This window comes from Temnothorax curvispinosus, unplaced genomic scaffold (genome assembly GCF_003070985.1).
Source record: "Temnothorax curvispinosus isolate PA1 unplaced genomic scaffold, ASM307098v1 QBEX01013839.1, whole genome shotgun sequence".
Taxonomy (NCBI): Eukaryota; Metazoa; Arthropoda; class Insecta; order Hymenoptera; family Formicidae; genus Temnothorax; species Temnothorax curvispinosus.
The window spans coordinates 164229-191732 of record NW_020223619.1 but is presented as its reverse complement, the minus strand read 5'-3'; the positions used below and the strand labels follow the sequence as shown (position 1 = coordinate 191732).

At 34.8% G+C, this 27504-nt stretch overlaps 1 protein-coding gene across 4 annotated transcripts in view; it reads left to right on the top strand.

Moving 5' to 3' along the window:
- LOC112464047 (FH1/FH2 domain-containing protein 3) overlaps positions 1-27504 on the top strand; it is a 138059-nt gene that overhangs the window by 19637 nt on the left and 90918 nt on the right. For all 4 annotated transcript variants that reach the window (XM_025030819.1, XM_025030818.1, XM_025030820.1 and 1 more), the window contains one exon: positions 25215-25330. In XM_025030819.1, the coding sequence (XP_024886587.1) occupies positions 25215-25330 (116 nt within the window). The remainder of the gene's footprint in view (positions 1-25214; positions 25331-27504) is intronic.

The window sequence follows — 27504 nt, the reverse complement described above, 5'->3', positions numbered from 1 at the left end:
ATCTTAGGGATATTTTGTCGTGAGATATTTTGCCAGGGGATATTTTGCCAGGGGATATTTTGCCACGGGATATTTTGTCGCGGGATGTTATGTCCGGGATATTTAGACATGTAACCATTTTATTATTTTATGTAAATATTTTTTCAGTACTTTTTTCAAAGAAAATGATCGAAGTGTAGGTATGTGTCTACGTTTGAAAATGTAAATGTTTATAAACGGTTTGCACTAACACATTGCAAGCGCAGACAACTTGTTTCGCAGTAACATCTATGTCGTAAAATTGTAAAGTCTGGAAAACATTTAGAAAACCTGTTAGATGGAAGCGATTACTTGGATGTAATTATATGTTTATAATTTCGAGAGTATTTATAAGTTGGATAATTACAAAACAGAGTTTTAAAGTTTAATTTAAAATTCTTTTACGAATTAACTTTGATAGCAGATTTAAAAGACGATTTCCTTTTTATTTCTTAAAATTATTAATTTTACGTATAAATTGTTAACATGACTACTTTATATTCGTCTTTCTCTCGAAAAGAAAGTAGGTTCTTAATGAAATATTGGCCCTATTCATAACCATAATGCTATTTTTGCCATAATATTACTGTTGGCTGTCTCATCATTCAAGAAACTTTAACGACACCTAGATAGTATCGCGTGTTCTCAGTTTATACGTTGGCCAAGTCGTTACCTGTCCAACAAAGCACGAACGTTTTGGAGAAGAATACAATCTAATACGTCTCTTTGCTCGCATGTTAAGTCGTCCGTGGTGGCGTTCGTAAGGTTAATAAATCCGCAATGCGCAATGAATTGCAGGAAAGTAACGGATACCTATATATTTTCTCATATTTTTTACATGGAGCTTCAGCTATCTTACTCTACTATTTAATCTTTTAAAAATGTCTATTACCAATGCCTTATATGCTATCCTGCAAAAGTTTCGTCCACTCTATTTACCGATGCAAATTTGTGCTGATTTATCTTGATCAGGACATTGGAAATTGAAATAATATATACGAAGAATTAAACAAAATAAAAACCATCTAAATTTATAAGTATAAACTATAAATATCAAATTAAATCCAGCTTAAAGAAACTGTGAAGAGTATGCGTTTCAAAAAAGAGGATATATACATTACAAGACGTTCTAAATTAAACCAATAATTTTCAGGAACATTTTGCATTATATTCATCTGCTCGCATTATACTGCCTTATCATGCATTAATGTACATTGATACGCGTACGACGATACACGTACAACGTAATGTTTGTCTTGTTCGCGTGAATATTTAGCGAAGGTACGCACCGTATATGAGGTCGGCTTTGGAGAAACGTGCTATAGCGCTGAACGTCGCGAGCGAAGTCGTTAATCTGCGACTGCAATCTCATTTCTGCTAATTGGCTGATAGGCGCGCTCGATATGGACTATACGGCGCGGCATTGCACGCGGACATACGTGCACGTGGAAAGGGCTGAAGAAGGCGCCTGTGGAAAAAAGGGCACGATGGGTAGTTACAACGCATACGCGCGTGCTACAACCTTCCAGAGGACTTTTCAAGGGAGACACTCGTGTTCATCCGCGTCCACTCTATTCTGATTCCTTCTTTTTCCTCTTTGTTTTTTGTGTCTCTCTTGTATCCTTCCTGTTCTTCGTATATCCTTCGCGTTTATCTCTTTTTGTCACATCTTCGAGTTCTCTCGCTTGACGTCCACCTTTTTAATTTTCTAAATCCATCTATATATCTATTCTCTTTTCACGACAGCTTTACTTTATCATAGTCTCCTTCGCTCTTCTTTCTTTCTGTATCATTATTGTAAATATATATATAGTTACAAATTTGATCTTAATCTTGATTATATACTTTATCATAGATCAATTAAATCAGTAATTAACATAAATTAATTGTATCGTAACATACACAATGTGGTTCCAATTACTTTGTGTGCAGGAGTTATAATATTCTTATATAACTTATCTAAAAAAAAACCTTATGAATTTTTCTCATTTATTGTTGGCAATTAATTTTTATTTTTTTGTCGTGGAAAATTGATCTTATTCCGTCTTCTTTCGTTTGCATTTTTCTCTCCTTCCGTATGTGATTCCGTCCATCTCCATCGGTGCTGTTAAATCTCGTAAAGCTTCATGAGCTTATTTCGCGAGAAAGCGCTGGGCCAAGTGCAAACTCGTGCAACTCGCACATCTCGTTGACGATAAGTCCTTAAAGGATAATAAGGTAGTACGATGTTAATAGCTTCTGCCATGAGAACCTGCATGATGGGAGATAAGTCTAGGCGCACAAGTGGATTTTGTCTGTTTGTCTAGCGCAAGAATGTCCCAAACAAGACACGTGAGTCAAATACATATTAGTAATATATTCGACGGGAGAAATGTAAATTGATATAATTAGATGGTGCAAATACGACGGAGATTATGTTTAATAATATATATGTTTGTGAAGTATAAGAGTGTGCTAAGATGAAACTCGAATTAGTAAGAATACAAAGAAAATTTTGAAATTCGAGTAACATTGATAATACGTGCTTTTTATACATACATACAACTTGATAAACTTGTACAGAAATGAAGGCTCCTGAAAGTTTTATTATCATAGTTAAATTAAATTATTAACATAGTAACTGAGTTAAATTAATTTATATCTATTATTTTTTGTATTACTTCAATTTTAAATTATGCTACTTTTCCACGTATATTTATAATAAAAAAAATTAATATTATTATAATATTGTTATTTAACAAAAAAAATTTTGTATTCAAAAAAGGAAACTTTTTAAATATTTTTCTTTAATTTATCTAATATCGATTCAAAAATAAAAATGCTGTTAGAAAATAATTATGAAAAGTTGGATATTAGAGATTTCGAGCAGTAAGCTTGCATTCATCGATATTCACATCATATATTGACATAATGAAAAGAGTATATAAGAAACGGGAAAAGTAATACATACAAAGTAGCTAATAACGTGCGTTCGATCTCCGTACGAAATAATAATCTGATATCTATTTTCACAAGACAGGTTGAATAAAGTGAGGAGTGAGGACAGATAGCAAAACTAGAAATACCAGCTTTCCATGAATCATATGCATTTCTTTTTTTTTTTTATTTGCGCGTCGCGTCATACATGAGACTGCCTATCAAAGAGACGAAAACAACAGTAAAAAAAAAAGCGAAATAATTTTCCAGTATATTTCTACTCGCGAGTATGGCGAAGTGGAAGGAAACAAAAGCCGTCAGATGTTTGGTGTGCGATTTTGATGCGGGATTTTGCGCGGCTTAACAATCGATAGCGGGCGGGCGGAACAATGTAATTTTTGCAGCTGCAGTATATGCAGTTACCCGTTGAAGCACAAAAGTCCGATGTGAGTAGTGGCATGCTTTGTTTTTTCGATGGAAACGGAAACGAAATTTTCGTCGACCATCGCCGAATCAAGACGAATGTTGTCTAGTGTTATATTACACGTGAAACGATGGCGGTTTAAGCGCGATGATTTACACAGGTGTGTTTGGGTATTTTAGTCGAAATATCTTCGATAACGTACTCTGCACGTATCTTGCCAAGCAAGCATATAAAAACTTAATTTTTTACATCCAAAGCTAGATATGAACGAAACATAAGCAATAATTACCAATCTTTTTAAACGCATGAAAGTTAACTTCAATAAAACGTATTTGTCTTTATTAAAAGTTATATGGTAAATGTATTTAATGATATTTATATAACATATATGTATATATATTTATTGAATATGATTGTCTTGCCAAAAACATGAAATAGATACCGTTTCATTAGATGAGAAAGAGTTGATGCTTGAACCAAAATCTTGGTAATGTATATCCTTTCTAAAGACAACGTGACCCATCTCGCGGCCTGACAAAGAGATGCGCAATGCTTTTTTACTTCATGGCGACACCCAGCATCTCGAGCCGACGGTACGCGTTTCAATTTGCTGATTTCCAAAGCTTCCCGGATCAAGTCGGCTGATCTCCGGAAAATTGGATACGTGATGGGACTTCGTGGGATTCGCGTAGGAGTTTACGAGCGATCCTTGAATCTTTACTGCTCGCTATAGCGAGTTTGTCCTGTTCCTCGAAATATACGTCTGCTCCTTTCCGAGCGCGCACGCCAGGCATTAAATCTAATCAGCTGACAAATTTTCGTGGGTTCCGGTGAAAAACCATCCCCCGTATATCAGTCTAACGAATCATGTATAAAGAGTATACATAAAAGTCAAAGCGTAAGATATTATAGTTTATTATGTCCTCTGTTACTTCTAAATAGCTCAATTATACAAAATACTTGCATAATTTGTTTTAGACATTTTATTTGACAAAATAAAATAACTTCCTATCTAAAAATTTCATTTAATGTGATAAATATGATCTGTATAGAAAAATGTCATCTATATATTCTATATTATAATTAATTTTTCCTATTTATAATACTTCCTATTAATTTACAATACCTTAAGTGCAATAATATATCTTTGATAAATAGATAGACAGTTGAAATATGAATTAAATTATATTGGGGTCACTCAGTTGACGTCTTTTCGACGATAGTTGAATGACTCAAAGAATCGAGGAGTTTCAATCACTTTTTCTTCTTTTCTCCTCTCTCTCTCTCTCTCTCTCTCTCTCTCTCGTCGTGAGATTTATTCATGACAGTACTGAGTAGATATCTACGACCGGAGATGGTCTTTTATTTTTGCGCTCGACACGTCGCGTCGTGCATGTATGAATGCGGCGTTAATGTCGGTCTCGATGTTTCCGGCTGGATATATAAGAGTGTCACAAAGGATCCTCGAATAAGAGATGACTCTTTCGGTTTCGATAAATCGTCCTAGATATATGATAACCACGATCTCATCGGTAGAAAGGTGAACTCTAGTTGCGGAAGCATGGATTCTGTTACTTACTGACTGATTGTAAGGTGACCTATTTTGTCTTATCTATTTCCGGCTGGAATATCACCTCGGTCGTAATTACACGCGACGGCATTTGATACCATAAGACACCGTATTTCACACAATATATTATATTATATAAGTTATAATACAAATAAAACTTAGATGTGTGTGAGAGAGGGAGGAGAGCGAAAGAGAGAAAAAGGTAGTTAAAGAAAGATATTAACCAATGTTAATTGATATTTGATCAATATTGCAAAATTAAATATTTCTAACAAATGTTATTTTTATAAATATATTATGCATGATCCTTATGCGGATCTTCTCTAATACATATACCTACATACATGTACGTGCAATATATATATATATATTGTGTATGTGTGTGTGTATATATATATATACACACACACATACATATATGTATGTATGTATGTATGCGAGATCGTGACGATTGGATATCTACGAGTGAAGGAAGCCTTATTTCAGCGGCACGACACACGGCGCGCATCTGAATGCCGCTACAACATCCCCGTGCCTACGGGCATCTGTATTCCTATAGAAAGTCGCTATGAAATACTCCTTTGCGTCTTCTATACTGACTCCATGGATCATCCTCAGTTTCCGTTCGTATAAGAGAGCTCAACATTTGCGCTCCTCTTCGTCGTATTTATCGTTGACTATCTGATGACATTGCAGAGACTGTCGATTTTTCACAGCAGATTTACAAAGATATGATACTGCGATGTGCCACGTTTTTTTATCTTTACAATCGGAGTATTTATTTTATACTTTATTTTTATAGTTGAAGAAAAATTATTAACGTCATTGCTATGAAGCAATTTCTCATTCTTGCTGATTATAAAGCTTAGACAGAAACTTGTGTAACTAAAAATATTCGATTTTTATAATGCTTTATTTATTTTCAATGTTTTCTAAACCATATCGTAATCTAAATTGTTTTCCGAAATATTATTACTGATCATCTGTGTATCTTTCGTGCAAATGTTAAAAACTTTTTAACAAAAAATTTTGTTAAAAAGTAACATGCATGCAGCTAAATCATTACGCCTTGTAATAATTTAGTAATCATTAGTATAAATAAAATATACATGTATATAGGTACTGGGGAAATCTTATTGCTCAAAATATATTATTATGTGTTTAAGATAAGAGTATCAAGATGATCACAGAGGTCCTTAGAAATATCCTGATAGAAATCCTTAAAAAAGATCGTTTTTATAACATATATAATCTTCCAGGATTAAATATCCGTTTCATGTAAATAAAAATGAGGCTGTTCCCCAAAAGATCTTTTATCTCATAAATGTCTCGTTAAACGATCGAGTAAAATGTGACATTTCGTAATTTTATTATATTCTGTGAATTAAATTTCTTTTTTATGAACATAAACATTATTTAACAACAGTTTGCAAAATTCTTGATAGTGAAGAGCAAGTTGTTCTTAATACTGCGGGTGCCGATAGAATTAAACGCAAGCTGCCAAAACTTGAAATCAATTTCAATTTCAATCCGATTTAATTAAATCCCATCGATCGCGTGTCGAGGAGTCGTTATGGAAACGACGAATAGAGAACATTGAACTCTACAGAATGTTTATACTTGGTGATATGAAGGAAATAAGAATTTTACTCGACAATTAAATCAATTTTCAAGAATTTCTTTTTAAATACAACTTTTAAATATTTTAAATTATTTTTATTCACATTTTTATTTATTTACATGTGGTCGCACACTTTTAAAATGATATAAAGTGTCTGTATAACTTGTCTCGAAGACTTGAAGTTCTTATTTAAAAACTCAAGCAAAAAAGCAATGATATTTATTATTATGTATATTTGTATTCGCGGAATAAACTACAACAACCCACCAGTATTCATATTCTACATGTAGAAAGCATATCAAATATGATGCAGTATGCAATTACGTATTAGTCTCCTTATCCGATCATCATTTCGTAACATCGGTGTCAGGTCAGATCGTGAATAACTTTCTCACACCCCGTATACACCGAGCCGGAACTAATTGCCGCTTGGGCGAGTAGCAGCTGGCGTCTGAAAGGAACTGGGTCGTTAGCCGTAGTTTAATGATGGCGAAGGACGAGGGCCTGGAGTATCTTGCGAAGGACGAACGTCGAGCGTCCTTTTATTCATTGGAGGACCTCGAGCGAATCGATAATCCAACACGATAGGTCCGTCTGGCGAGGAGCGCGAAAAAGAAAGGGGGAAGAAGGAAGGAGGATATTTCGCTCTCTCGCTCGAGCAAAACCGGCGTCGGGAGAATCCGTGATCGGCCGATCGTTAAAGTCTCCTTCGAGCCGTGATGGGCGCTTGGGTGATTCGATCAGCCGGCATAATTCGCGATTCGATTCGTTGTTTTCTTGCTGCGTCTGATACCGCCCGCGGTATCGAGGCCCGAATAGGAACAGATAGATGGGTGGACAGATGAGTATATTAATAATCTTAGGATGCAATTACTCCAAGGACACGCGCTATCGTGATACAGAATAAAGTGGAATGTTGCATGTAATGCAACAGGGTTATGTTTAGTAATTAGTAATGCGAGCGCTTGGTAAAAGTGTTAATTCCTTGTCGCGCTTCGAGCAACTTTAAACCCCTCGGGAATGTGATCAGAGATCGTAGAAAGCGACATACTTTACAACTTATTATAACAACGAACGTATAATTTTACATTAAAAAGAAATTCAAAGAAAAAATAAAGAGAGTTTATGCATACTGCTAAAAGAGAGGTCAATTTCGTCGAAAAAAATATAAATAGAACAAAAGAGTGATAATATATCTATTTAATCCCAGTCATATATCTACTTATTTAAATTTAAAAATATTGAATGGAAAAGTAATAAATAGGTAAACTGTATAAAAAGATAAACGTATATCATAAAAGTATAAAGTCGGGGCATAATATCTTACATAACACTCCATATTATTGGATTTCAAAAATTGTTTTTTAAACGAGATGTGCGACTTTTTTAAAAGTTCCCCCAATTCAAGATCATCAAGGAAAGAACAAGCTGAAATGTGGACCTATGGAAAGTAGAAGGATTGAAGTGGGGAAAGCAATTAATCCTTAAATCAACACGATCGAACGTACGTTTCGCGCCACGCCAGAAGTCTCATAATTATTATCTTAAACGGCGCTCCAGGCGCTCGATCGTTATTTTTTCTGGAGTGTCAGTCGCTTTTCCTTTTTTCCCCCCCGTTCCTTCATGTTGTTTTTCGCGACGAAATTGCGAGAGCCAGCCACGCGTGTTCGCAGAGATGATGAATTTGATACGCTCGCTCGCTCGTTCGACCGTAATTGCCGTCTCGAAACGGAACACTCGAGCGAGAAAGGAGGAGCGCCGGATAAGAGATGGATAATCGCCGCAGTTGACAAGCGATATCGACGAATGCGACCTTGCTAACTTTTGCGATTGGATCGGCTAATCATAAACCTGGTACACTCCTCCTTTAAGTATTTAACGCAAACTGGAGAGTTAAGTATAAGTCATGATGAAATAGTGAAAGCGAAATGTTCGGGGTTTACATTTTACATACGTGGATATGAAGATATAATAAAATCTAAAAATATTGAATGGGTAATCATATAGGCAATCTCTGAAAAAGAAGATCTCTGTGGATAAAGAATAAGTAAAAAGCGCAAAGTACTTTTTTCAGTGACTTGATTAGTAAACCTGATACACGTATATCTAATCTGAAATATTGACTTTTTAAATTGGATTCTTCTGCTATTTTCGATAATGTTATAGTCGTACCGAGAGAGATACTAAAATATAATGAACTAGAAATGTTTCTTAACGAGTATATAACGTAATATCCTAAAAACCTTCCGTCTTTTCTCATTTGTATTCTCACAATACACTTTACGTACAATCATATTTACTACCATAAATCCATAAACAGCCGTATTTCACAATTTCCACCTCTTTCACCGAGAAGCTCCTCGCGCCGGTACTAAGCCGTCTTGGAATTCGTGAAATCCAATCTCGCGAACTGTTTTCGCGGCCTTGTCACCCGCGATTTATGGCTTCTGCGAGCGATCTTCGACAGCTTTGCCCGCACTAAAATATTTATACGGCCTCACGTTGCAAACGGTAGAATCCTACATTACGCAGATTGAAGATCGTGTTCAACGATACATTTTATCTCCGGAAAGATCGATCCATCCGCCTCGACTATGACGATATGCTACATCCGGCTAATTAGAGATAACGAATGGCTAGGTTCAACCAACAGCGTGGTATTCACACGTCCCACGCGCTTGATTCGAGATGTGGGTAGCTCTTTCTCTATTTATTAGACACCCTGTCACACTATTAAAGTGAATTATGGGATACTATCTGATAAGAAACATAATTCATTTTAAAAAAATAATTTTAATGAAATAAAGTTTTCTGTAAGTACTAAATATCTTGTAGTAACTCAAAATTAAAAAATACTTTAACATATGCTGTCAAATGTCAAGTAGATGTTATTTCAAGAGAAACATATAATCTTTCATCAAATAATCAAGATTTCACCATTTAAAAATATCTATCTTTCAAAAAATATCTGTCACCTCACCAAGCGTTTGAGAAAGTTTTATTTAACTTTCTTATGCCAATTTATAATTAATTTAATTATAGTTACTTGAGAGTAATTAGAAAATAAAAAACATATATGCAATATATATTAAGGCAAGTTGACATGGTATGTTGCATTCGTTTTTTTATAATATTATAATTACGAATTGTAATTCTATGTTTTCACTCTTAGAACGTAATAAACTTTTTCTCTACTTCATTCTGACGAACTGATATCTTCATACCAACTAGCTGACATAAATATAGTTGTTAATGCTATTTAATACTAGTAAAGAATTAACGCAGACTTGCAGGAGCTTCAACGATGTATGATACCGAATAATACTCTGTGTTATTCAAGCTATTATCACGGAATGATTATTCTGTCGTTTTGTTTTATGATATACCATCCGTCTTACAATTATCGCACTGCGCGTTGCGCGACCGCATTACGAGACACCTTTGTGCGCATGTGAGTCTTTTGATTCTCACTTTATCTTATTTTCTTGGCCAAATGGAAGCACAAAGCAGGCGCGACGTAATTGTATTTCTAATAACGGTTTTACCGTGTCGAGCACCTTCTAATTACCGCATTGTGTGTCGTGCAAATATAATATAATGAGCGAAATACCAAGCGTATTATAAACAGCGCAGATTGCTTCGCAATGTTGTCGTTTATAATCATATATGAAGATACATTATCCGTGGAGACTGGAGTTGGCGAAAGAGGAAGGAAAGCAACGCATTTTCTTTTTATTACAGACGACGTTTTTAATAGCATGGGAAATAGCTGCGGGACGATGACTTCTAATTTATTTAAAGTGGGATACAGTAAGAATTCACTTTTCTTTATGGAACATATATATTTGTTTCTCCATTTTCTAGTTTAGAGAATAACTATATATTATTTTTAATTTTTGTAATTCAAAATTATCTTCTATTAACGTGCAACAAGCAAAGTTTTTTAAAAATATAAGACTTGAAATTAGCTGGGAAGTATTTAATGCGTATACAAAATTGTTTCTAATTATATTTTATAATTATTAACTTTAAAACATTTCTTAAAAATCATGTTTTTCAAAGTAGTATTCTGTTATTCATCGCTAAAAGGTCGTGATAATGAATGCATTCCGATATTCGCTGTCAGTAGGCTGAAAATCTATATTTTTTCTATATTTTACGTCACGTATACTATAGATTTTCAGTACTGACAGATGCTGACAGTAAATATCGGAATGCAGCCATAACAGATCCGGGATATTATAAGAGGAAAAGCGAACTTTGTTCCAGAAGTGCATAGTTAAACTCTTATTATTAAACTCGATGGAGTAATATTATATCTATTTATTATCGAAGATGTAACTCTTAACTATACAGACAATTTCTTTTATTTTACAAAGAAACGTTACGTTAGAAACTATCTGTAAATTCAACAATGCCTTAGCGTCTAACGTTGAACTTTAACTTCGTACTTGTAACAAAAATCGCATCTGTTTAAAAATTTGTTTCTGGTTCATCCAACTAAAACCAAGCCTATAGGTTCTCATTGTTCTCTCATTTTGATGTATCTCCTGCATTTCACACTCCAGAATTTCCCTATTGTGCCGGCACAAAGTAGCTATAGTTAGGCGCATAGTTAGCCGCATATCATAACCCACGGTTCGTTGCGAATAGTCGAACCGCACATTACGTAAGGTCGGCTGTAACGATCCAGATAGGCACGGCTTACCTTGAGCCGTATACGCTTCTAAGGGTTTAAGGGTTAAACGCTCCTACTATGAGAATATGTGCATGATGATTCGATACTCCTTAGGTATATATTAATATTATCATGGATTTGTTGCATTTATAATGATATCATTACAGCTTCTTAAAGTAAGTAATTCTCTTATTAATAAAAGCTATTACTTCATGATATAAATTAATATAATGTATCATTATTCAATACAAGGATAATAAATAAATATTAATATCTAAATAATTTCCTAAATCTTAACATTACTTTAATTGCGTTGGCCATAATTATTCCAGGATATAGTTATATTTATAATTTTCGTAATTAATGAGATAAAGATTGTTATATAAGCAAATTTGTTAGCAATTAGCAAACAACTGTAAAGTCTGGAAGAATAATTGTCATATTATAGTCATTAGAATCAAATGAAATTCGATGGAATAGCACGAAGAGATAAATTAGCGCGATAGCAGTAATTATATCAAAGCTGTAACATCGTGATTATTCTCGACTTGGAATTTGGCCTCGGTCACGACGAATATACAAGAGCATTATTTGCATTTCGTAGAGAAACGCTTGTCAAAACACGTGTATTATACTCTATTCATGGCATACATATACTACGTATTATGTGTTATAAAATGATATCATCAAATAAGAGAGGTTTCACATGCAAATATTACCTTCCCTCTTCTTTGCCGGATTCATTTCAACTCTCTAATAGCTCTTTTACATTAAAAAATAAATTATCATGTGATATGAAGTTAATTGGTCATTACACACAAAGTATTTCTCGCTAATGCTTTCACAAGGTATGAAAATTATATCTCATTTCTCGTTTTACCGTCCTCTATTAAAATAGAAAGAGAACTTCTGTAAAATTTCAACGTAGAAAAAAATTTGTGTACAATATTATAAAATCAAAACCATTTCGATTTGAAATAACTTACACGAAATATATTCAATCGTTTGCCGATAAAAAACCGAGAAACTGGTTCTCCGGCATAAATTAGTCGCCCACACTGAAAGAATCGAACCTAAGTAATAGTTTTTTATCCGTGGGAGAGACGGAAATGCAAACGAAGAAAATCGACTGGCCGGGTCACGCGACGCGAGTACACGTGTCTCGTTGCATTGTCTCTCGGAATTGGGTCGTACGTTGAGTCGGTGGGTGCGAGCACACGAAGGTAGGTTTCACCTCGATATACCCGGCGGTTAATAACTTCCTCCCGCGAAGTCCCCCGGGTGCGATCACTCGCGATTCAATCAAATCGCAGTGAAAGCGCACGATTCCATTTATTAATGCGCACATATATGCGCGCGCGCGCGAAATGCGGGAAGGTGCAGGAGGTGGCATCGCGTCTGCGAAGATGAGAGGAAAGATTGTTTTACCAGATAAGGCAAGATAATATGCTGATTTCTTTAAATTGGAACGCAGCTTGGGTGTGCCGTGGCCGGACGGGTATATTTCGAAAAATAACGTAACTCCTTATCACGCACGCGTTTATTTTTACGTGTGGGTGTACGTGCGTTGCGGTGACGGCAGGAAATTCGTTGTTTCAAGATGCTATCGCCTTTGAGAAAAGATTCTAGACTTTTAGAGCAACGGTGAAGGGAACATATGTCCATTCAAAATACTTGTCGTGTTCACCTCTTCAGTTTTTATCAGATATACTTAACTACGTATCGAAATATTGTGTTGCACAATAATATGACAAATATTATAAATATTCCTTTAATAATTATGTTTTAATATTATATTATATTTCTGAAATTTGTAGTACATTAAATAATATAATATTTGCTAAAATATTTCAGATTTTTTATAATAATGCAAAAAAAAGTAATATTAAGACTGACAAACAGACATTATATTTTCTTATTAGTACAATATTTAATTTTTATAAAATTTTAAGTATCTTAATTATAATGAAGAATATTAAAATATTTTCGTTTCTATTTATTACTAAATATTTAATTACAAGCGTGTAAACATTTGATTATGGTTATAAATGCGTATTTAAATGATGGATTGCCATTACGTTTAATAGCTTTTCATACTTTCGTCAGATTGGCAGTAATAATATGATACACGACTAGAAAATTACTTCCGTGATTATTTCCGTTACTGGTGTGAAATTATCTCTTTATTAAATGATTGTTAAATCTGCAATATAACTGAGATGTCGTCTCGTATCAAGATCTCTGGGTACTTATTTTCCCATTGAAGACGATTAAGGTACTATCTACATATCCACGCGTGCAAGACGCTTTTGTATGCGTGTAGAACGCGTGTAATTACATCTTTTTGCCGTTTCTTCGGCTTGCTTATAGTTTGCACAGTAGCATGGTTGGCTTGTGTTAACGCGAGGCAATGAGCTGTCCAGGTAATTTAATCGCAAACTTATTTTATACTCGTAAACGCGTAAAAGATGTTACATCACTTCGTGCGTTTGATATCACTAAATGTAGCTTTTACTGTTAATAAACTGTAGCATTGTATTCATAGTAACGTGTTACAGCGTTACATTATTTAAAATTAATTAACAATGTCCTCGCATTTCTGCTGATACCACATTGATAAATTAATTTGACAGCTTTTAGAATTGTCCTTTTTCTTTAATAGCTTACTTTTTCAAAAACTTCAAAAACCTAATTAACTTCTTTAAATTGCTTTAAATCAATTAAACCACTATTAAACTCTCTCCTAAATTCCTAAATTAGAAATCATCGAAATCTGATTACCTACAAAGCTTAATTATCAAAATGTCTGCTGCTGATATTTGAAATATGAAGAAAAATGATAATTAATCAATATTTTATATACAAGAAATTAAGTCCAATTTCTAGATTATTTAAGGTATATGATATTTAGATTTAATCATTATTGGTACACCATAACAAAATATTTCTCTAAATTTGTTTCTGATATCTGTGCCTAAAAGAGTTTTTACATAAGTTTTGTTTAGCCTAAAGGGTGTTCTCTCTAACGCAGCCCTAGTAGTGCAGTTTCAAGGATCATAAACAGCAGCTGTTTAGCATAGTTCTCAAGCCCTCACATGAGAGTTAAGCGAAGCCTTTCATATTTGCGTATCGGCGTTACGCGTTGTCTCCAATTTGCTCGCGTACAAAAGCACGTCATAATCTGAAGGTGCGTGAGATCGTGTGACACATAACGTAAGAGGGATCGATCCGATTTTACGTTAGATCGGAGAGAACAAGGGCAAGAGGAGGATTTGCATCGGAATGGGTAAGAGATCTTACTTTTCAAGGATTTTACTTGCGACGGAAAAAACACGATTTCCTCACGCGATAAATAAAACGACACGTTGCTCAGAGCGCAAAATAGATGATACAAAGATCTCGTTATTGAGTTATTGATGAGTCATCTCAAAAAATCTTTCGGTTCAATGCGCTAATCGAGCAACCGTGAAAATTGCTTCGAAAGTATTGAAGTTTTACGTCCTGTTCATGTAATCACCTAATCATTAAAAAGAAATTGATTATATATTTAGTTTTGGAATAAAATTATGCATTATGATTGCGCAAGAATTATCAAATATACAGCAACAAAGTAGGCCAATTAAACTACAATGATATATTTTTGTTGCATACATTGCAATACTGTGTTAGTAATTCCCATCACAAGGGACGCTAACTTTCTACTAACGCAATTTAATATAACTCGAATATTAAAGTTAAATATTAAATTTTGAAACTCCGAGATTATTATTGATGTAAAATAGCAGTTACATTATTATTTCGTATTTTGTTTACCTATTGCAAGTCACTGATGTGCGCGAAATTCAGGTCTAAATATTTATCTTCGAGAAGAGGTGCATTTGTCTGCTACAGTGATTTACAAAGATATCGTGTCGGAGGAAATGCATGGAACCATCAATTCGCAAACTAGTAGTTGCGTTTCAAAAAAAAAGCATAAAAGCGTTCACTTTGTGAAAATTGGATGTTGTTGTACGGCAGAAAAACAGTTATCGATACAAAATAAAATCAATATATTTTTACTATTCATGCATATTAAACACGTTGTCGATAAAAACTAAAAAAAAATCACTATAATTAAAATGTTAAAGAAGAATGCTTAATTATGGATATAACATTAATTGCAAAAATTAATTGAAAAGATATTATAATGCATGTATTGTCTAATGCATGTATAATCTTATTTGTAACTATTTTTTAAATAACTGCCACAAGAAGAGTATTTACCAGTTAATTAATTCGTTACTGCAAAATTATTTCCAGTAAAACGCCGTATAACGCGTTTTTGTGGTACAACTCATTAAGTTTTATCAAAGCGAATAGATCCTTTATAAGCATGAGATAGGAAAATACTTCGTACTTTTGCGGAAAGTGTCGAGATGATCGTTTTGAGCTCGATGAATAGCCAGCCGGCGTGTTTCACGGAGTGCTATTCTCGTGAAGTTTAATTAATTTCAGTGTTTGAGGAACATGACTAAGTAACATTAAGTATGCGGAAATTCTCAGCTACTTTTTCCATCGATTGAAAAGCTGTATGAAATATGTCAGAAATAGAAAGTAATTTCGAATTTTGGAAAACAGCATTTAAAAATCGCTTCATATTTTCGCATTGAAAGTTACTCTTTCTTGTTAGCTCTCTAATATAACAGAGTATACCTATATACTGTTTTATTCGCAAGTTTCGGTTTGCGGTATTATTCTATTAGAACATAATTTCTCTGATAAGTACCATATTGTATTTTATATATATGCATATATGTATATATAATGCAAAATTATAAATAAAATTCTATTTATTTATAATTAATAGTAATAGCTATAAAAATCTGGAAAATATCTTTTAAAAATGGTGAAATTAAATATTTTTAATTAGATTTTGAATCAAATAATTTTTTCATTTTAACGTAATGTATAAACATACGCACATTTTGTATTAGATAGATTATTTCGCGAAATTTGTGAATTCTTATAACATAGTGATAACTTTTGTTGTACACTATCTATAATTATAATTGAAAAAAATCAAAATGGAGGAAAATTGTTTCGCTTCTGCACATGTAAATGCAATATATGTCAATTTACTTTCTCTCCCTTCTCCCTCCCTCTCTCTCTCTCTCTCTCTCTCTCTCTCCATGATTCCAACATGGGAGTAGTTCCTCTGATTTGCAGAATGGTTCAATTATTTCAACTTAGGTAAGCCGTTTGTTCCTTGTTCCCACGAAACTTTAACAGACTACAGTGATTAACGCAACGTAGCGTTTCGTAACAATTTCATCAGTGATTGGTTTGTATGGTTTTGACGTATGGTTTAGCAGTGCAACTATTAATTGCTTTATTAATTGAAACAGTAACTTCTGCATAGATGTAATTACTATATAGAAAATGTTGAGAAAGGATCAATTATTATTTTCCTTAGATTTTTTAAATAAGAACACTATTGTAATTACCAATTCGGTTGATTAATAAACTTAGCGCAAAGCATATAATCATATAAAGATATAAAGATATTGTGATTTATTTAATAGAAATCGCGCGGGTCCATGAACTCGGTATCCTTGAAAAGTCTATAAAGAATCGTCCGGATCTCAAGGACACTGACTCTTGAAAAACTTGGCGCTTTGGTTGGTCGGTCTGTTGCAGCTATATAAACATCTCACATGCCAACATCCGCTCAGAAAGCAGAGCGTCAAAAGCAGTTTTCCTGGAAGTGATTTTTATTTTATCGCTTTTTTCTTCCGTTGATAAGTTTCTTTACTATTTCAAAATAATAATTAATTTTTTAAGAGTTCTAATAGATTATGAAAAACCGATATTCTTCATTAGTAAAGTATGATTTTTACTTATATTGATAGAAACTGGATAAAGTCGTTTTTTATTAAATTATTATATGCAATTTTTTAATTAACTTATGAGATAGAATTCACTGAGAATTAATTCAATTTTTCATCTGTCATCAACCACACGTTTGTTTCGATCTTTTTCACGCAAATTGAATAGAAGATTATCAGTTACATTAATAGCAACAGATGTATGTGCACTTTCCGCTATCATTCAGGGGATTACGAAACTGTAGCCACCGATGCAAAACGGAACTTACGAAAGCGTACAGAATAACCAAATGCTTCGGGCTTCGAATAAGCACGATGATTTACAAATAGCGGCTACAATCTGAAGTAAACTGAAACGCGTGCGGAAGAAACCAGAGATGAACGGGTAGCCTCGTCGCGCAATATATACGAGATGAAGTAAGAGATGCGCGGCGGAGAAAGAAGCCCGGGGCCGAGGTGCGGTAGCCCTCGAGAGCGTGTTCTTTATCGCGCAAGAAGCTGTGAAATAGGAACAAAGGAGTTCTCTCGCGGCGAGTTCTTCAAATCGAAACACTCGAGAGCGGAAAATGAGAGAGAGAGAAAGAGAGAGAGAGAGCTGCTATCGGGAAAGAAAAAGACCTTCCAACTGAGATTATTCGTATATTTCTTTATCTTTCTCTGCCTCGTCCTCGTCTCAAGTGCCACCTGTATTAAAAAGCGAGCCCTCGAGGGCTCAGAATCGCGTTCGCATAGATAGAGACACCTTCATTTCCTTATTACAAGGGAATGTCAAGAAAGAGATTACTACGGTTTTAATGGAACCTGCTTGCTTAACTGTTAACCGCTCGCGCACCATGTTCACTTGATATTGCACATTTTAATTTTTTATCGTCAATTCTAATCTTCATATCAATGAAATGTAAAGTCCTTATTTCGCGGTTGTCAAAACGCTGAAGTTTAATTCTGACAGCATCGCCATTAGCGTCGTGAAAAGATAATATATATTCGCACAAACTAATATTCGGTTTCAAATCGTTATTACTTTCTTTTTAATCACACGTCACGTGCATGGAAATTTTAATAGCAAATATATCGAATCGTGCGTCGAGACGCATAAATTCACTTTCATTTTGATGCAAGGCGCTCGACAAGAGTCTCAATGGAACCTGTTTTACTTCATGAATGATTGAACGTTGCGGAGAACTCGATTCGCCACATTGTCAATAAATCCTACAACGACTGCGATTATTTTTCTGCATCGTCTTGGGGAAGGTTAAAATTAGACGGCAGTTTGTTCACCTTCGAAAGGGCTAGCCCATTGCGCGAGACGCGATTTCGCTATATAGTTGATAAGAGGCTTGTCATGCTCGACTTGCCTCGAAACGCGTATACGCGCACTTCACCTTTCGCGTAGGAAGCTACCCGCTGTGAATTCTTCGTAGAGTGCGAATGGAATGCATTTAACTACTCACGAGTGACTTCTCGTTTGTTGCTCGAGCTACGTTGCAGGGAAGAATTCTCATTCAGTCGCACTTAAACCATTCGGCCGTTACGCACGCGATACGTATCTAATTGCTAGGAGAGAGTGGCTAGTTGTATAGTTATGGACAAGTTGGCATCAAAGGATTAGATAGAGGAAAAGCTGACGTGCAAAATTTACAGTATTATCGCAAACGTTCAATATATCATAACACTGGTATATACGATGAATTGTAACGTGTTATATCTAAGATATTAATCATCTGCTCTGATTATTGCCGCGACCAGTAAAAATTACATTTCACTTTACACTACCTAATTATTCTTATCTCTATTATACTTAAAATTCTGATAGAAATAGATTTGATTTCGTTAGATACCGCGTATCTAATAAAAATCGTAATGTACAGCTCGAACACAATCTTTTATTTATATTCATATTTGTGCTAAGAATAATTCTCTGCACTGTGGGGTAAATCTGGATAAAAGAATGCATATTGCGGTATTTGTATCTTTCCGTAATTTGCATTATCTTCCACGCACGTATAATAACCCACGGCGCTTTACACAAATTTACACGGTTCCCACATCAATATAAGTTAATGCCAAGCTCATTATCACTCGGATTCTTCCATAGTCGGAACGGATATACCCTTTGATTCTTTCTCCATTTTTTGTGCCGTTATAGTTTCTATCTTGATAATTCGATCGAGATAACTCACAGAGCGTTTGCATGTTATTATCTGCGTTAGTTCCGGAACGTAGTATCGAAATAATTTTTACTGAAAGATCATTAGAGAGAAAATGCCTGCTTTCAATTATTTACGTCAGAGACACTTATGCAATATATTCGTTTATTCTGAATCTATTTCTAGATGTCTTACAACGTTTTGTTCTAATAAACATTATAGCTAATTTTATCCAGCTAGATGAATATAGCTCGATAGATTTTTCCTGGTCTTAACTTTTTTCATACAATATTTTATGTTACTCTCTAGAAGCAATCTTCCATATTTTACGTCGTCGTATTATACAGTTTTTATCGGAATGACACGGTTGAGCCATAATCAATGTCTCTGCTCGAACGAATGGACCGAAGAAAGGGCAAGCCGCCGCGGCGGTCGCGTTTGTCGGGTTTTAACGCAAGAAATCGCAAATGCGGTTACCTATAATCATCTGTAATCGCGGAAGGAAAGGAGAGAGTAAGATAGGGACGGCTGTTAGTACGACCGGTTACACCGCGATTGTCAAGTTCCTAGAAGGTGTAACAACGCTTGTCTATGTAGCTTCGTTCACGCCATTCTTGCGCGATTAAATAAACGACGATTTACAATGTCTAAGAATGTTATTACTTATCGCGTAAATTTTACTAAAACTAAAGAAAAGAAAAATACAAATTTTTATACCGTCAAGATTATGATTTAATTATTTTGAAGTACCAAAATGTAGATGAAATTCGAAAGAGCAAATATTGAACTGGAAACAATGAGAAGAGAAAAGCATATTGAGTTACATTATCTAGAATAAAGATTCATCTGAGCGTTATATTACTTATATTATAAATCTCATAATTGTAATATAAATTAATTATACTAAGTTTATATTCATTATATTGTAGTTAAGTACTTTTTCATTGAATGTTTTCATTGAATTATACGAATTCCATTTTAATATTACGAGAATAAAAACGGACTGAATACCGAAATATTCCTAATTTTTTACTGAAGTTTAACAAATAAAACACTAAAATTCACCGACCTTTAAAGTATTTTGTAAGACGTCCGTTTCGTCTCAAAGCTATACTGACGTACGTCAACATTTAATTTTAAACTTATTTCGAACTGCTTCTTTAACTTGTCTTTAACGCGAATAAATTTGCATGGATTTATTCTCGAGGCGTGCAATGTAAAGAGAAAAAAGGAAGATAGTCGTGAAAGTTTCGCACAGTCGAGCAGAACGACTCCGCCAGAACACGAATATCGTTGCAGTTAATTGTCTCGCGGCTTCTCAGGTTTCGTTATTCTTGCCTCTCGCGATATTTCCGACATATCCTTAAAATCTATTTTTACTTTAATTGTATTAATTAATAAGAATGACCTGAGCCCTGAGCTCCCACGATTGTACTCTTTACACTTTGGACAAGTACTCTCTCTTTCTCTTATGTTAATATATTTTAATTACTCCCACAGTAAATGGCAGTACTTTCCTGTTTACGACATAGTCTCCGTCGAAACTCAACTTTATGCAGTAACTGTGAGAAATTATAGATCGCCGAATCACTTAAATTACTTCTGCAGTATAATTATATTCTTTACTTAATCAATTGAGACTATTGATTGAGTAAAGAATATTAATTTGAAACTATTGCGTTTAAATTAATTCCATTATTGATAAATGAAACTTTATTTTAATAAGCAGCTTTACTAATTTTTTGAAACTTTAAGCCTATCGTTTAAAACCTAGTTACAAAGCAGAAATTTCTTAATTGACAATGCAGTCATTAAAAAAATGAATATATCGATCAATATAAAAATGTTGTTTTCGTAATTAAATGGAGGGGTAAAAGCCTTAGTGTAAGTCAAATTTTTTAGAATATTGACTCGTGCATAAATGCAATTTATATATTGTATAGATTGCATGTATGCACACGAGTCAATATTTTAACTTACACCACTAAAGCTTTTACCTTTCCAAATCATGCTGGTGTTTGGTATTTTCCGCTTGTAACCAGTTCACAAATGCGAACGGATACTTTTAAATTTCGTCTTGGCAATGTCAACGAGACTCACGAGACTCGTAATCAGCGTTTCTCTCTCGGTTATGTATTCACGTAGGGAGATTCACTACTGATAGAAACTTGGAGAAGAAAGACGAACGACAACAGGGAATTTGCGATTTATTCGATGGGCTTCGGGCAACAACGTGAACCTACAGGCATATGCGAAAGGAGGAAAACCCTGCGGGACAAACACGTCGCAACGAGAGAATGTCCGTGAAAATACATTCGGAGAAAAGGGAAGCTCTATCCGACGTAGTGCAGAAACGACGTTTACATGCTACTTGAACTGTTATGTCAACACGTACTGCTCGACTACTGCTTCCCGACTGGAGATCAAAAATCGCGTTTCCGTGTAAAGTGTCGTTTGCCATATTTATTGCGATTTACTATAGAAAATCAAATTATAAATAAAAATATTATTTGTAAAGAATTTTGTATTTTTCATTTTATTATAATATTCGAATTGCATCTTAGGTATTTTAAAGTATCTAGCTATTAAACGTAAAAATATAATTTTACAGCTCTTTAACGATACTGAAATATTTTAAAAATATACATATATATATAGAAAACTAAATTTATATTGATATACAGCTCTCAGGTATCGTTTGAATGGAACCTTACGAAAAAAAAAACAGTTTAATCAATAGAATATATTTTTGCCAACACATTAGGCATTCTAATTTTGGTTTCAATAACATCCCTCCATTCATCGAATCGTTAACTGTCGTTTACACAAGCGTGACGTAAATTCTCAATAATCGCGAGAAATAACTTTTCATTAGCTTATATAAATTGTTAGATTCTCTATTCTCCATTTTTTTATGCGATGGATCATATTATACTTGTAAAACATTTCTTATAGGGTCGTTTTAAAAAATATGGAGTAATTAGTTTTATTATCATGGTTATGAAATCAGTGCGTACTATCGTTTTCGTTTTGAAAATACTACAAAGTATATTACACTTACTGCAATAGTTTATCAAATAAGTGTTCAGTAATAAAAGATTAATTTGCTCATAGTATTGTAATTGCCTTCAATTGACATTCAACACGCAAACGGTGTATCGAGATAACGCGTCCTTCCGATAAACTGTTGCGAAAAGGCGAAGATCACGTTCGAAACTGATACCGGGCGTATTACGCAATTGGCGTGTGGTTTCCACCGCATGCGGTACGTCCCAGGGCAGCAACGTAAGACGGCAACTCACCGACATCTCACCACGTTTAGTGAGATGCTTTGCCGACGGCGTACTATTTTAAAGCTGAGATTTTTAGAAATATAGGTCAACACAACGTATTTGCGCCGTCGGTCGCTTTCAATCTCACGTTTGTGCGGGCGACGCGGCGCGGCGTCGCGATGTCCTGGACAGTGCGTTGTATACGACGCGATCATTCTCTCTTCCGTTCTTTATTTACTATAAGTGTGCTAACACTTGAGACTTGCGTTTTTTTCGCAAAATATACCTGAGACTACATTTAAGCTATAAGCAACCTTTCTCGTATTTTTTTGCTTTATTTTTATTCCATTTAAGTAGTGGAGCAGCATGTGGAAGAAAACGGAATCATTATCGTGACTCAATACAAATATAAATCTCAAGTTAAATATGCATCCCAAAACATTTATTTGCTACCATAACGTCCATAACTGAACGAGTGTTACATCTTGCTGATTGGCAAAAATGATATTGATTATCTATCTTATGATTTGGAAGAAAGATCATATAACAATTTTCTTTTAAGCTTTACGAATGAAAGATTTATCTTGGCCGTCAATTTCGCTCAGCTGTCGAACTAAATAGTAAATGAGAAATGCATAGAGTGTAATCTATATATATTTACAAATATTAAAATAATTGGTTATAGAAGTTACTAATTACAAATCCATTTTCTTCCCAAACTAGATTGTTTCTCGCATAGCGATAAATGAATATAGCAGTTAATTTTTGAATAACACTGTATACCACAGACATATCAGAAAAAATAGATTTGGCTCCGACATTTAGAACACCTATTGTTTGTCTATATTGCTCTCACTCTCGTCTCATTTTACATAAACGTACGTATTATTCCCTGGCGTACCGTTATCCCCCGCTGGCAACGTGCCGCGCTGGACCTGGCGGATCTTAATCTCGTGAAAGAAGGAAGCGACCTAAAAAAAGAACGCGCCGGAAGAAAGTCGTCGTTCTCATCGGGGTTACTTACCTCCGGCAATTTATCGCCGGTCGATTCGGCTCGTTCAGCTATTAGGGGACACGTGATCGCGCGAGATTTATGTCGCCCGCTACGATCGTCCGGCTGTTACATTTTTACGGGTCTCCTCAGCGGCGCGGCACGGCGCGGCGCGGCGGAAGATTTAACAAGGTCGACAACGGATCGTGATCTGAGAAATTCCGAGGTCCGTAAAGAATTTGATTTGATCGGGTCGCGAACTTCCACTGACACGAAGCTTCTTGTCGACCCTGCGATTCTTCGTTTCTTCATGCGCGACACGCGTCGCATCGTCAAAACCAGGGATACGCCAACTTGTTGCTTCTGCGAGCTCAGCGTTTTTCATTACTGTGATTTCTTTTTGATATACGCGCGTGAATAGTGACATTCGGCAAACTTCCGAAGATACGGGGACTAGCAAAAGGATTAGAACCAAGTAATCGAGCAATTGAATCCATCACTATATAAAAGTTAAACACATTTTTAGTTTCATTTCTTTTAATACTCCACGGAAACAAATCAACAAACAAAAAAATACCAAAGCCTCCATAATTATCTTCATAAAAAAATTAAAAAATCTATTATGTTATTTATTCTTTGCGCGTATGTAATAAAGAATGATACGTATTTATTCTTTCTGATTTTATTTATAGTTCTAATATTTTAAGATGATACATATATAGGCGAGGAGCTTATATTTGGTGAGAACTACCTGATTCTAAACTAAGCGATTATCATCTCTCGCGTATGGGAATAGCGTTGTGGACCAACTGATCCGCAGATAAATTTAGCAGATTAGCCGCATTAGCCCGGATTGTTGACCCGTAATACTCTTACATGTGCATTGAACTCCTTCTCCGAAAACCTTGATCTTTCAATAAAAGAAACCGTTCATTCTGATTAGCGAATCAATGCAGTGGACTTGATCGCACTATCAAATTGAATATGCGATTTAAGAGGGGCATTTTCTTTTCGAAAAATCTTATTTTTTTCTAATAAAAATATTTTTTATGGTAACCGTAACTTATTAAAAAACTATTCGATTTCTTAATTAAAATACAATGTAAAATAAATTTAGAAAATTAACAGAATTATGTAAATATGTAATATTTTCTCTGCATTTACCGAGATTTACTTAAATTTTGTCAATTGTATATAAATTTTCAGCGTAAATATAAATTGTGACATATAAAAATTAGACGATGAGCAGGAATAAAATTTATACATTGCATAAAATGCATAAATAGAAGCACCAATGTATATCACAATTTGAAAAAAATTGTTCATTTTTCTTCTACTTAAATAATTACATTACATCAAACAGATGGAAGTTTTTAATAAAAACATCTCTTCGTGTTTTAACATAAAATATTCCAAACCAAAAACATATTCTCTTTATCATAAAGAATTTTAAGAGTTAATTCTTTCTCCATTTATCGATACAATTTTCGCGCGTGCTCGTAATAAAAATTGCAAGTTTGTCAAAGAGTTTTGCGTTTTGCCGACTTTATTCCGGCTCGGATGCGGCTCTTGAATGGACGGTGGTTACGCGAAAACCGGCTAACGATCGCCATTGGCGCGGTAATAATTTCCGCGGCACGATTACCACCGCAGCCGGCCGCGTGCACGCAAAACTGACGCGTTTCTCAACGCATCTTGCTACCTGTGTTGCAGCTTGATGACACGGCACTCCAACTGTACAAGGGCGGCGATTATGGCGCTTACCTGGACCTCGAGGCCTCCATCAACGAGCAACAGGAAGAGTTTGAGGGCTTTCACGAAGGTGAAAGGTAAGTGTCGCCAATAATCTATATTGCGAATAATCATTGACGCATTTTAAAAAATTGCTGATGAGTAACTTCATCATTATGGGCCACTATAAGCAAAATAAAAAAATGCAGCTTACAATACGCGCTTATGTTCTTGGAATTTTATCTGTACTCTTAAGAAGTTTTACGATTCTTTTCGAGGTATTTTAGATTTGCGGTATACGGCGGATACTTATTTTTGACTTTCCGACTAGAGAGGAGTTTCCGCGTAATTTACTTCAACTGCACGTAATGATAGAGGCCATTTGTGCCTGCTTAATTGCACCCTGGGACAGTTGTTTTCTTGCATGCCACCTGAAGTTTGTCCTGTTGGGATAGACCTTGTGTCTTTACGAGCCTCTCGCGGTTGGACCCTGGATAATTACATAGTGGACAGCGGTAGAGTCATAGTGGACAGCAGTAGAACATAGAGTCGAATAATAAAGGATATTTAGATGAGAAGAGGAGATAGAAAGAGAGAGAGAGAGAGAGAGAGAGAGAGAGAGTGTGTGCTTGTCCCACATGTGGCGCACAATCGCGGCGGGGAGATTCGCGACACATCTTGAAAGAAAAGCTAATGGCACTTTGGGCAGACTGCCTCTTGTTAAATGAAAACTCACCTCGAAGTAATGTAGCAAATACGTTGAAAAAAGTCGCGCAAAAAGTCTCTACAGAGTCGAGTAATTAGCGCGTCTAGTTTGTGACCGCCAAGTGTGCGTTGAACGGGGTAATTTTCTTCTAAATAGTGCATTCAACATAAGGAATAATCCGCAGACTGAATTTAAATGTAAGTCGTCGCGATAAAACAAAGGAATAGCTTGCGTCGAGCCATTTTGCGAACGATCGTTAAAGTGTTTTCGCTTGCGGGGGAAAAGTTTTTAATTGAAATACTGCAACGGAATGTAATTTATTTGACTACACATACACATAGTCATAGTGTATGGAGTAAATTTAAAAGAGAGTTACGTTTTACACTTTTCGTTAAATACACTGGTTTAATTAATGTAGGTTGAGACAATCGTATATATAACGCAAGAGCAATAATTTAATGATTTCAATTATTTAAACCGCTAGAAGCAGAATTTTCAAATTGGAGTTTATTTTTCCAAAAATAATATTGTATTTAGATAGATGGCGAAATAATTTTATTGCTTTCATCCAGTCACGATAATGAGCAATTAAAATCTCAAGTATGCGCTTTCGGGCATTTTTGAAGCATCGTTTTGAAGTATTCTGTTTGTGTATATTTAGTGGTGAGATATTCCACTATGCAATATACGAGGAACCAGACGCTGGTTTCCGTCGTTGAGAATGCACGGCGGTTGCAGCAGTATATTTGCGGTTTGCGTATCGAATTCACGTTAACGCCGTGAAGGCTAACCGTGCTCGTTGTGTATTAACGCAGGTAAACTCCCAAGGGAGGGCGAGGCATGTATGGTGTTAAATTTAGTTTCCCTTTGAGAGCTTCGAGATCGTGTCTTTTCGGTGACTTTCCATTCTCCTTGAGCCTACGCAATTGCTCACCCACATCAAATATGTGATGGCAAACAATGACACCGAGAAACGCGGAAGCGCGTTATTTTTATATACTTTCGTCATTTTTTCTTCCCACGTGAAAAGATACCTTGCAATCCATTGAAAATTTATTTATTAATTCTGTTTTGATCTCGAAAATGACAAGATAAGATCAAAAAGGAAATAATTGTGCCAATAATGTGTAATTATTTTGAAAGGTTTCACACATAATTTTCCATATTATTGAGAGAGAGAGAGAGAGAGAGAGAGAGAGAGAATTATATCATCATATATATATAGATTCTTAATATCCTATCACTCACACATGATAGCGTACATTCTAACTCTAACTTTACATTAGATATGGAAAAATTTTATGTAATTATGTATATTATAACATAGTCATTGATTGATTTCAAAACTGATGATGTTTTTCTTCATTTATGCTTCTTAATTTTAAACAAATATTAATATTAACTGCAGAAAAAATGCTAGAAGATATTAGAAAGACTGTTTTGTACTACATACATAGTAGGATATAATTGCACATTATTTACTTCTCAAAAAGATAGATTTAGATACACGTTGGCGAATGTTTAAATTGGAATTTAAAATCAACTTTCGATCAGAATCAATCAATT